The 12,186-nt window shown below is 59.0% G+C and overlaps 1 protein-coding gene across 2 annotated transcripts in view; it reads right to left on the bottom strand.

Annotated features, from left to right (window-relative positions):
- Positions 1-6,645, bottom strand: part of MXRA7 (matrix remodeling associated 7) — a 29,812-nt gene extending 23,167 nt beyond the window's left edge. For both annotated transcript variants that reach the window (XM_082492401.1, XM_082492402.1), the window contains exon 1: positions 6,133-6,645. In XM_082492401.1, the coding sequence (XP_082348527.1) occupies positions 6,133-6,561 (429 nt within the window). In that variant the 5' untranslated portion in view covers positions 6,562-6,645. The remainder of the gene's footprint in view (positions 1-6,132) is intronic.
- Between the last annotated feature and the right edge of the window lie 5,541 nt (positions 6,646-12,186).

The following is a 12,186-nucleotide window of genomic DNA, read 5'->3' as shown; positions in this document are numbered from 1 at the left end:
GCGGTGGGGAGGGAGGGAAGTGGGGACCAGGGCCAGACGGCAGCAGGAGCTGCTGGAGAAGCAGAGACTCGAGTGCTCCGGCCGCCAGCCCGCATCTCTCCGCAATTGCACACTGACCAAGAAAGCCTCCCCGCAGGAAAAAAAGAAACCAAAACGGGAGACAAGCAGCACTGCAGGGAGACGATGCACGTCATTATCCGGGAGCATCTGGAGGAGACTTGACACGAGCCGCCCAAGCCAGCTGCTGCAGCAAACAAAGATCGCATTGCCGCCGGCATCGGCGAGGGGAGGCGTTGGGCGGCAGCTGCCTGGCCCCGAGGCCACGCGGGGCCGGGAACGCGCCCCAGGCTCCCTGCCTGCTCCCACTTGCGGGCGGGATGGACCCAGCCCAGTCCACGGCACATCCCGTGCCTGCTCGTGTCTGAGCCATCCCTCTGCACAGCTTGCCAGGGGCTCTGGAAAGCCCAGCGCCCGCCACCGCAGGGTTAAAAAATCCAACAAGTCGTTTACCTTAAATACCAATGCGGCAACACATCTGTCTGGGCTTTAGCGCTGAAGCATTTGTGAGATGATCAGAAACACGGATTTGCCCTTTCGTTTCCACAGCCAACAAGCGAGATGCCTGCCTGCGGAGCTGGCTCTGGCAGCCGAGGCTTTGGACCAAAGCAGGAGCGAGGACAAGACCTCCAGGGACTTTTTGGGCATGGGCAGCACCGACCACAGTCAAACCTGAGTCACTCAGGAGAAGACAGCTCAGACGCAGGAGGCTGATGTCATCCCCCCCAAAATCCCCCCTTTGTGGCTCTGCCGCCGCGCGAGCCCTCTCCCAGCCCCACAGGAGACAGAGGCCGGGCTCCCCATCACACCATCATCTGCTTTTCAGCTCGTTTCGGGCCATTTCCTTCCCGCTTCCTTCATCCCCGGTGCAAACCCCTCCGAGCGACAGGTTTCCCTTCTCAGAAGGGACACGAGGAGGCCGTGGGGCTGGTGTGTCCCTCTCCCTTTCCTCAGGCAGGATGGGGACAAATGAGCGTCCCGCTCCAGCTCCGGGAAAAGGGAAGATCCAAAGCTGAAAAGCAGAGGGAGAAAATTGTCTTGGATTAAACTCCCGGGCCCTGCGCGTTGCCATTTATGGCTGCACTTTCTGCTCCAAGCCTGATGCAAGAGGTTGCAAGAGGGAAAGAAAGCAGACGGGAGACAGCCAGCACGAGAAAAGCCAGGAGGAAAAGGGGAAGGAAGAAGCCTTTAAAAAAAAAATAATAAAAAAAAAAATAATAATGTTGGGCAGAGTTTAGCAAAGCAAAGCAGCTGCTCTGTCGGCAGCTCCTTTCCACCCCACTGCTGGGGCTCTCCATCCTCCCGCCAGCCAGAGGAGAAGCAGCTGCTGCAGAACCGGAGCAGTTTTCCTGCCCCGGGCGATGGTGCTGCCAGCCCCGGGCTGCCCGGCGGGGACATGCCTCATGCAGGTCTGACCCCCCGCCCCCAAAGCGGGGGAGGCATCTGCTCCCACCATTTCCCCCCTCCATCGCTGCTGCAGGCAGAGACGAGCCACAGAGCGGCCAGAGCCCCGCCACCGCTTCGGGGCCATCCAGTCCCCGGCGAGGGCTCAGGCAGCGCCAGGTCCGATTAGGAAAACACCGGCACATCCCACGGGAGGGTGAGGAGTCCCGGCTCAGCATGGCCTGTCCCTGCTGGCACCGTCATGCCGCGGCGCAGCATCCCCAGCGTTGCACCCAGCTGGCTCCTCCACTGCTCTCCCCTTTTTTCCCCTCCATCCTCTGGCAAGCAAACGCCACCGGCACCAACACCGGGATGTCCTTTGGTGCCATGGATGGGCTAGATGGCATCCTCTGGCAGGGAGCAGGGACAGACAAAGCCTGTCCTCGCCTTGGAAGCTTCCCCGGCTGGCGTTCACATGGCACTTCAGAAGGCAACGAGTCCTCGTGGCCTCTGCCCCAGCGGCACGCTGGCTCTGCGCAGGCTGCCGGGGCCGTACCCAGCCCCGCCGGGACCGGGCAGCAGCCCCCAGACCCACTGGAGGGGACACAACATGAAGCCCCCACACAACCGTGCCCCAGCCCTGCTGCTGGGATGCAGGGGAGGGATGCGCACAGGCTCCCGGGGGGCGACACTCGTCCTGCCTCACTTCCTAATGTGTAAGCGCCGCAAGGGATGGTGCATTTGTTGGTGGCACAGACTGCACCGGGTGAGAGCCGGGGCACAGCCGAGCAGTTACGGGTCCGGCAGGAGAGCTCTGCATCCCGCTGGCAGGGGCCCGTGCTGCTGCCAAGGCTGCGACGAGGGGTAACCCATCATCGCATCCCTCCCCACCGCGCTGCGGGACCGCAGAGCTCCTGTCCCAGCCCTGCGGCAGCGCGGAGGCAGCCTGCGCAGTCTGCAATTAAAGCCAGGCTAATTAGACACCCTCTCCCCTCCGGTGCCGGGAAGGCAGGCAAGGAGGTATTAGAGGGGGAGATGCTGACTTCTGAAATTTAAAGAGGGTCCCTGCTGGGAGCTGGGTGGTTTGTCCTTCTGCCGCCTGACATGTCCAGGGGTGCTGGGAGCCCCGGGAAGGCACAGATGGGGGTGAGGGCACAGGGAAAAGGCGCCAGGAGCTTGGCAGAAGAGGCAGGTGACATCCCCTTCGTGCCTTTGCTATCCGGGTGACAGCACAGCACAGCACGCTGTCCCAAACAGGCAGGGTTTGCATAACCTTCCCTGGCCAGGACGAGCTGGGCACCTCTGAGCGCGAGGTCCCCCATTGCTGGATCACCTCCAGAGCTGTCCCCTCTCTCCCCACTGTCACCCCCTTGACCCTGTTCTGTTTGAAGCCACCAGCTGCGGTTAACCCTTGGCAGACCAGCCAAGCTGCCGTGCCCGGCAGAGAGCCTGGCACTGCCCCCTCACCCTCCCCATCTCCCGGATGTCCTGGCCAGGAGGGCATCCCAGCGGTGGCTCTGGACCACCACTGAAACCCCTGCCCTGTCGCTGCCACCTGCCATTTCCAGGGCAGAAAAACTTATTACAGAATTGGAGTTTTCCGACCATTTCTCACAAGAGCCAGACTGGGCAGCCCCAGCAACGCTGCAGTTCCCACCCAACAGCTTTTCATTAGGGGATCGCTTTGACAGCCCTGCCTCATCTGTTAACAAGCTGGGGATGGGGATGAGAACAGACAGCGACACACTAATTAACTTTTTTTCAGTGATGGGAGCTAGCAGAGACAAGGGGAACCACTACCAGCAATTAATGGAAACAAGGACTCCTGGGCTCCTTTCCCTGCTCTGCCACTGCTTCATTTTATAGCTGCGGGCACGATGCTGCAGCAGTCCGTTCCTCGCAGAGAGGGGCAGGGAAGCCTCGACCCACACTGATTTTAGCAGCCGGTTGCACATCGCGGGCTGCGCTGGCGGGAGGTGGGAGCAGGAGGGAGGCTGAGCCCCGCAGCTGCCCCAGCTCAGGGTGCTCGGCAGATACTGGTTTGCACGGGCAAGGAGAAGGGCAAGAGGGAGGCAGCGGGGTGCAGGGCTCCAACCGCCATTAAACACGCCGAGGCTGCTCTCCCCGGGCAGGTTCATCATCCATCAGCATTTTGGTTGAGTGGTTAATGGTTGCAGTGAATCTGAACCAGCCCGGTGCGGTACGTGCTGAACAAACGAGGGGGGGAAGGAAAGAAAGCTTTCCGAAGGCTGAGCACAGCCCTCCCCTTGCCGATGTACCGAGTCAGCCAAGAAGCCCTGAGCCCGCAGCAGTCCCGACGCTGCGCGGGAGCTTCGTCTGCTGAGTCACATCAGGGGACCGCAGCCCTCAGCGGAGCCAAGGCGGGTTTGATAGGGCACGTTTCCATCAGCAGCTGCCTGCAAAGCACTCGCTGCTCTGCCCAAGGCCAGTCCCATCCCTGCCTGTAGCATCTGCTGGGCTTTGGCCGAAACAGCGCTAGAGGAGGAGGAGGAGGAGGAGGATGAAGCAACTTTGGGGATATTTGTAGGGACCACCTCGCAAAAACAGGGAAGCCAGGGGAGAATCTGCAGACTTGTGGATGGTCTCCCCCTGCTCTGCCCGCAAGATGGGTCCCTGGATCAGCAGCCCGGGCGCTGCTCCCCGCTCACACGTGTGCGGTGCCCGCTGGAAACGCACGTACTCCCCGCGCCATGCCACCCAGCACCACGGGGCTGCCAGCCTCGGCCAGGCAGCCTGCGCTGAGCGGTCCTGGCAGCCGCGAGATCACGCGCGGGCCGGCGCTCCCAAACACTTACTCAGCAGTGAGGAGCATCCCTCCCCCCCTTCCCACTGCTCTCCACCACCACCCAGATCGCAGCCACCGCCTGGTCTCCGTCCTTGCCCTGCCTCGCTCCTACACTGAAGTAATCATTTCCCAGGAGGAAAAACTGGCCAGGACCCTATTTAGCTCCAGTGTCCCCTTTGCTCTGCTGCGAGAGGGGCCGAGGGCAGCGCAGCGGAGACCCCAGTCCCACGGGTCTCAGCCAGGCTTCTGGGGGACCCTATGCCTTGAGTACCGGCTAAATTCCAGGCATGCAAAACCCTGTTACCACACCTGTGCTGAGTGGGGATGAAGGAGCTGAGCCCGTCTCCGAAGGTGATAAGCATTGAGCAGTTCAAAGAAATCAGGGCCGAAGAGCAGCCAGAGGGGAGGGCAAACATTCCAGAGAAGACTCAAGACACGAGCTCTGGCAGCACAGCATACGGCCATCTGTCCCGATGGGGTGCTCCACTTCATCAGAGCGTGTTGGGTGTGCCCCAGGCCCCACAGCAGCTCCGGCTGGGTGGCCAGCTTCGCTGCTGAGCTAGCCCAGCTGCGACCCAGCCAGCTAACAGCAGCCCAGGGGCCATCCAGCTCGACAAGGAGCCTGGTGCTCACAGTCACCAATAAATCACACGGCAGAGGGACAGATGTGGCTTCCAGGACACTGGGATGAGGGAGGGGGGCTGCTTGAGAGCTGTACCCACGGCCAGGGGTGCTGGGAAGGGGAGAGGGAGAGCTGGGAGGCTCAGAAACGACAAGGGGAGGTGAGGAGGTGCACAGGGAGGGAGACTCGTCCCAGCCCCGAGAACGGGTCAGAGCATCACGGTACGAATGGGGGTGCGCAACCCCCTGGGACCTGCCCAAGGCCGTCCAGTGAGTCAGTGGCGATGCTTTCCAAGGCGAGGGCTGTCTACGCACTGCCCGGCAGCCTGGATACAGTCGCTGAGGATTACAAATGCTGCTAATAATAGCCAGCAGGCGCCTGGGCCCCAGGCCTGTGCTCCCCAGCCGAAACATGCTGCCTGCACACAGACGACGCATTGCTCCTGGATTTCTGAGCCGCCCCATTACTCACTTCCCTGCATTGGGACAAGGGGCCAACTGGGACAAAAGCCACCAAAACCCAAGTTCAGGCACCTTAGCTTGTCACCAAGTCCCATCTGAGCCGGGCAAGAGCAGGGCAAGCTCCTTCCACAGAGGCTGCGTCGCCCTTTTATTTTTAAACAAGATCCGGCGCTGGAGGAGGATTTATGGGGCATTTATAGGCCTCGCTCCCCCCTCCAGCCTCCCCAGTTCAGCCGGGGGTCACACCTTAGGGCCAGTGTCCTGCTGGGGCTGGGAGGGAGGGGGAAGCCAGTCCCTTCCCCTGGGGCAGGCAAGGGCAGCCAGATGGGGACAGCGTAAGGGAACCCTGCGCTGGCAAGGGGACAGCTTCCAGCAAACCACAGAAAGATGATGCAGATGGGGAGAATAACCACCGTCACCACCCCCCTCCAGCACCTGGATTAGCTCTTGGGAGAAGGAAAAGACTCCCAGGGCGGGATGTGCGGACAGGAGAGACTCACGCCGACATACACTGCTCTTCCCCTTAAATCTTTGCTATCTTCGCTATTTTTAAGAATATACCTTGGGGGTGGGGGGGCGGTGGTGGAAAGAAGACACCCCCCCCCCCCCCCATCACCGTTGTCGCTCTCGGGGCCAAGGGGCTTGTCCCCACCCGAGGGCAACCCCCCGCTTTTGCCGGGACCTCCCTTGTTTTAGAGGAAAACCCGGGCGCTGCGCTCCCACCCTGCCACACGCGACACGGGCTGCGGGGACCCCAGCGGTCCCGGGGGACGGGGAGAGGGTCCGCAGGGAGCCGGCCTTACCTTGCTTTCCGCATCCTCCCGGTTCCCGGGCTCCCGGGGCTCGGCGGGCGGCTGCCGGGGGATGCTCTCGGCCGCCGCGGGGCTGAGCTCGGCCACCGGGACCGGCTCCGCCGCCGCCTCCCGCTGCTCGCCGGCCGCCTCCTTCCCCTCCTCGCCCGCCCCGACCTCCTCCACCGGCACCCGGCCCCCCTCGTCCTCCGGCCCCTCGGCCGCGGCCGGTCCCGCTCCCTCCGGCGCCGCCGCCGCTTCGCCCCCGGAGCCGGGGCCGCCCTCCCGGGCCGGCTCAGCCGCCGCCGCCGGCTCCCGGGGCCGCTCCGCCGCCCGCTCCCCCTCGCTTCCCCGCAGCCTCACGAAGACGGAGGCGAGGACGAGGGCCAGGACGGTGAAGAGCAGCGGGACGGCCAGGTACAAGTCCACGGCCACGTCCATCCTCGCCCTGGCTACCCGAGCACCGCCCGACCCGACTGCGCGGCCGCGGAGGGTGCGCGGCCAGCCCGCTCGGCCTGCGGCGGGGCTGGGCAGGCTCTCAGCCGGCTTTACCCGGCGTCATCTGCCGGGGCCCTGCCCACAGCCCCGGCCCCCCCTCTCTCCCCGGCCTCGGCACCCCCCTCCCGCACGGAATCGGCAGTCAGAGCGGTCCCCCCCCGCCTCTTCCCGCCCGTCGGGGATGCGCACACGCACCCACGGGTGGGATTTGGGCAAGGCGGGGGCGGGTGATGAGGGCAGGGCTGCAAGCAGCCCGGCTCTGCCTGATGCATCTGGCTTGGGACAGGAGGATCTTTCATTAGACACTGCCCTATACTCAAAAAATAATTCCCAGACCGTTCTGCACAGTCACTCACATCATTCGTAACCATTTGACGTGGAAAGGTCTTCGTCTCTGTCTCCTGGGATGCTTGCCGCAGGCAGATGGGCACCCACAGCTTGGTAAGCTGGGAAGGGTGGCTGTGCAGGTTGGGGTGTCAGCTGGCCTCCACGTACTGCTTAACGAGCATTTGCACCTTGTTAGCCCTTGGCTGGGTAGCGGAGGAGCTGGCAGGGCAGGGGAAAGCTGTCCCGACTCTCCTCGGTGAGGAGCATCTGGCCATGCATCTACGCCAAGCGTCGCTCCACCCTCCCCAGGAGCTGCAGGCGATATCGGTGACACGTTTGTGCCACAAACTGCTGTCGCACCCACCAGGTACACGGGTGCTGAGTAGCTGGGCTGTGAGAGCCTCCCCACGAGCACCACTGTGTCTGAGAAACAGGAGGCTCAAAAAAAAAAAAAAAAAAAAAAAAAAAAGGGATGCGCCCAAAAGCCATCACAAATTGGCAAGGAGACAGGCCAAGGGGTTGTCAGGTCCTTCCAGACGCTGCCACCAAGGATTTCCTGCCTCTTGAGGCTGCTGGGAGGATTAGCCAACCTTTTACAAAGCAGGCTGAAATTAGAAGGCCTAAGCTATTCCTGCCAAGGTAAAACCAGCACGGAGCTTTCTCCCAGCCGCATGCGAGGGGAGCAGATACGGGAACCCACCCCCAAAGTTTCCTCCAGGGAAAAGGCTCTGGAGATATCTCCGGGAGCAGAGATTTTTATTGACCGGCTAAAAACAAAACATGAACAAAGACAGGATTAAATCCCCGGGGTGGGAGGAAGGAAGCGAAGCCATGATCCTCACTGCGGTTTGTCTTTATTGGTAATCCTATCAGGCAGGCAATCATTAGCGTATGGATAATTGTATTCTTAGTAACAACCAACCATGGTACTTATCTTCCCTTCTCCTGCACAGCTTTGCGTTTCCTGGGCCTGATCATCAGAGCTGCTCTAGAGCACAGCCAAAACAACCAGAGAAGGTAGCGTCACACCGCTGTCTGGTTCAGCACCTTTTTTGATGTATATTTGGTCCCTTCTCCTCCCTCGCTGCCCAAATCCATTCTTCTCCTGCTGGCTTCCAAAAGTGTGACTTGCGAGATGGAAGTAGTGGAAAAGCACGAGGGATGTGACAGCCAGGACTGCTGCACCAGCTGAATACAAAGGGGTATAAATAGGTCCGGAGGACAAGACGACTGAAATTCTCTCTCAGGCAGCTTCTGGAAGAGCCTTCCAGGGGCAGAGGGAGCAAAGAGCCTCAGTCAAAGGGTGTACAGCAGAGCCTGTCCAGCAGGACGGGGTGGTCATTGCTGGGAGCCTGGCACAGCCTCGGATATGTGATACGTTGCTGTGTGTGGAAGCAGTTTGGGAATCAACAGCTAATCAGGTTTGATTGTATTTCTTCTGATTTTTAAGTAACCTTGGAGCTGAGCTGACCACCTGCAGTAGCCATGAAGGCATCATCCCGAATCCAGTGCATCACTTGCCTTCTGAGATTTCTCCTGAGCCCTGGAGATTGCTCACAGCTAGAGACGGCCAGGATGGGGACACTCATGGGACTGGGTCTTTGCTCCTGTGCTCACACGGACCATCAGTTTTGGGGATGAAGAGGAATTTTGGGCGAGACTGCCAGAAACTGGCCACTGTGGCCTGCTAGTGGGGTGACTTGGGGTGTTTTGGCCTTACACACAGATGTACACATTTGCAGCGGTCACAGTGCCCTCAATTACTGCTAGCATTCCCGACATCTCCTGCTCTTCTCCCCTGGCACCGTGCGTTTTCCACGGCTCTCAGATGGAAGCCTGCTAGAGGGTGTTTGCCCGCGCAGGAATGCAATGGCATGTGGCTTGCATTAACCCAGCACAGAGACTGAGCACTTCAGCGAGCACCCTCCCAAGCAGGATTTATCACCGCCTTAAAAGACGAGGTGTTGGCCCTCACAGCTTCCTCTGAGATCGGGATCGTGGATGGGGAAACCAAACAGGAGCTACAGCCAGAGATGACAGTTAGCGACTTCTGCCTTTGGACCTGCAGTGATTCACTATCAGGTTGCTGGAACCTGCTGCGCTTGTAGGAGTCGTGAGAACTGCAGGGCTCAGACACGTCTGAAAAACAACACTTCCAGTCTTGAGAGCAACAGCCAGGAGCATCAAGGACACATCTGCAAGAATGACTGCTCTAAGTCAGATGATAACTTCATGCAGCAACGAGGTGGCAGAATCAGCAACAGGGCTCAGCTCCCCACGTCCAGACCGGGGGCGAGAGCCAGAGTCTCCTGCAGAACACGATCTGATGGGGATGATCCCCCAAGCAGAAACCGGGCCCAGCAGGTCCCATGTGATACCCTTTTGTCCCCTCTGTGGCTCTCCAGAGGCAACTGGATGGAATAAACTTGCCCTGATGCAGCAAGGCTCCCACCGGGAGGGACAGAGGGTATCTGCATGGTTCCCCCATCAATTTACAAGGCGAGATTAACGCCTCTGGCTCCTGCCACGCAGCCGCACGCTGCGGGATGGATTCACACGCCAGGTCGGCCAGGCGGGCTCCCAGCCAGGGCTCTCTGCCCTGCTCCTGCCCGCCAGCTCCGGGAGAGACGAGCTGTTGCAGGCTCTGCACAGAGACCGGGGGCAAGGGGGGTAAGGGGCTCGGGGAGGGCAATAATCCGCCCGCCGGGGGTGCCAGCCTTGCCCCGGGCAGCTGAATGAGCGGGCTGCCCTCTCCCGGGAGGAGAGCAGCTCTGCAGCGGCTGCGACCAGGGACGGGGTTTGGCTGGCAAACGGCTCCCGGAGAGCGCCATTCCCCGCACAAAAGCCGCTTGTACTGACCGGGCTGTCAGCTCCGGGCTGCCGCGGGGGGAGCGGAGGACGGGGTGACAGCTGAAGAGCTTTACCAACAAAGGGGGGATTCAGGGGAGCAGCGGTGACAACTGCGCCGGGAAGCATCCCCCGCCACGGAAAACGCTGCGCTGCAAATCTGCCTGCAAGAGGGATTTAGCTGGCTCGGCTGCCTGCGGCCCCGGCGCTACGGCCCATAGCCCCACACCGCTTGCAGTCACACACAAACAGCCGGGAGAGCCTTCGGGAGGCACAAAAAAGACCCCATTGAGCAGGTTGAACGCTCTTGCTCTCCCCCAGCACGTGAACTGTGCTGGCAGCGGCTGTACCAAGGTCCTCTGCTTACACAGGTAGCGTCGCTCCCACCCCAAGGGCTGAAGCAAGCTGGGTTTCAACACGCCTCTCCTCTGCAGCTGTAACCCATGCACGCATCTACAGGAGCCTGTGATGTGAGGTGAGCAGATACATGCTGGTTTCTAGCAGGGAAAATAGCTAATTTGCACAGACCTTAGTGACTTCAGACAGCACCTGTTCCAGACAGACGATTCCATGTTCCCATGTCCTCCAAGAACCCATTTCCCCCTGAAATAAAGCCTGAGCACAGACCAGTCCTGTAACTGAACTAAACTCGGATCATTTCTGCAAGCCCGTCATGCTCCCAGTCACTGATACCATTTATTCCTTGCCAAGAACGGCAACGTCCTCTCTGCTTTGATAAAGCTATCTCAGGAAATGCCACTGTACTTACCCTGTTCTTCAGTTGACACAGTCTCGGAGGTCACTAACCTCATCTGGCTGTTCTTCATTTGCTTTTTCACACCCGGCTGCGTGCTAGCTCTGACGCTGCAGTGATGCTCAGAGAGCTGGTTCCACTCACAAGGGGCAGAAGACTAAACAAGAGCTCAGCTCACCAAGAGGTCTGAGCCAGCACAAGGGTAGGGATGGCTGTACCTCGCTCCCACTGAAAGGGATGATCCCACTGAAGAGCTCTCATGTGAGTGCTCGGTTCTACACCTTCTCCCTAAGCTCCCTTTCCCAGCCCCTCTGCTCGCTAGGCCTCTCGTCTCACCCAGAACAGCTGCTCTTCCGTCACGTTAAAACTCATTTTCCAGCCTAATCCCTGAGCTAAGGCAAGCTCCGAGTTGTTGTTGATGGTCTTCAAAGTTTGGAACCAGCTACACAATTGGCCTTGCCCTTGAAGACAAACAGATAGAAGCCGATAGTCCTAACAGCGAACCAAAAGCTCATGGAGACTGCCAGCCAGTCCACTCCTGACTGGAGCAGAACAGCTGACAAAAGACTCAGCCTTGAGTCTAAACAAGGCAGCACTGCATTAGAAAAACAATCCTTCTGAAATTCTCCTCCAGCCCTGGGACGCCTCCCCTGCTAGCACAGCTGGGACACAGCTGGACCAGCTGCTGCTCCTCCTCCTCCTGCACAGACGCTCGCTGTGGTGGCAACCCCTCAGTTTCAGGTCCTTCTGTTGGAGAAGAGGACACACAACAGTTATGGACATCACATACAGGTGGGAGCCAACACCTCTCAAACCGGAAGGGACGTGGAATGATTACTACCTTTGAAACACATTTCCAATCAGCTCTATCTGCCTCAATTTACACTTCTCTAGAAACAGAGGAGGTGCAGTCCACAGAGGAGTCTTTACCTTGAAAATAAGGTGAGATTCTGCAATATTAACATACTAGTTCAATCCCAAACCAGTCTTAAAACATGTAGCTACTTAGTGCTGTGGCTAACACGCGGGTGGAATGCAGCCCTGTTCTCTTTGTGACTTGCTTCCTAACTGCCACAAAAGAAATACCAGTAGTTATTTGCTTTTATGTCAAACCAGAGGAAAGGAGCGAGAACATCAGCAAAGATGCAGCTTAGACAATCCAACCACCACATTCCCACTCAGGTAACCATGTCCTGTTGGCTCCCTGGTAGCAATTAAAAAAAAAAAAATCAGTATGCCATCCTCCTTGTTGAAATGAGGTATTAGGTTGCAATTGTCACAAAAAGGAAGACAATTAGATAAATCAGAGGAATAAAAATAAATCAAGTCTCGATTGCAAGGCCACAGTGGCACTGAGGGAGGTACCAGCAGTACCCGCAAATCAGGAAGAACAATGGGATTCTTAAAGCTGGGAGCACACAAAATCACCTCTCTTGGGAATGAAAAGCAGGAGATACGTTACAAAAGCATTTGTACAATGGCTCTAACATTGCTTTCAGCCACCACAATTTATACCATTTTCTGGAATTGGGTTATGTTAAATGCCAAGCACCGACGCGCCTGGAGTGCCCACACAGGGAGCAGGGACTTATTTGCTAATTGTGACTGCCTGGCTGCATGGAGCTATAGCATCTAGCAGA

Source organism: Vanellus vanellus (genome assembly GCF_965231255.1).
Source record: "Vanellus vanellus genome assembly, chromosome: 17".
Lineage (NCBI taxonomy): Eukaryota > Metazoa > Chordata > Aves > Charadriiformes > Charadriidae > Vanellus > Vanellus vanellus.
Note: the sequence above shows the minus strand (reverse complement) of the source record. Positions and strands in the feature narration are given on the sequence as shown.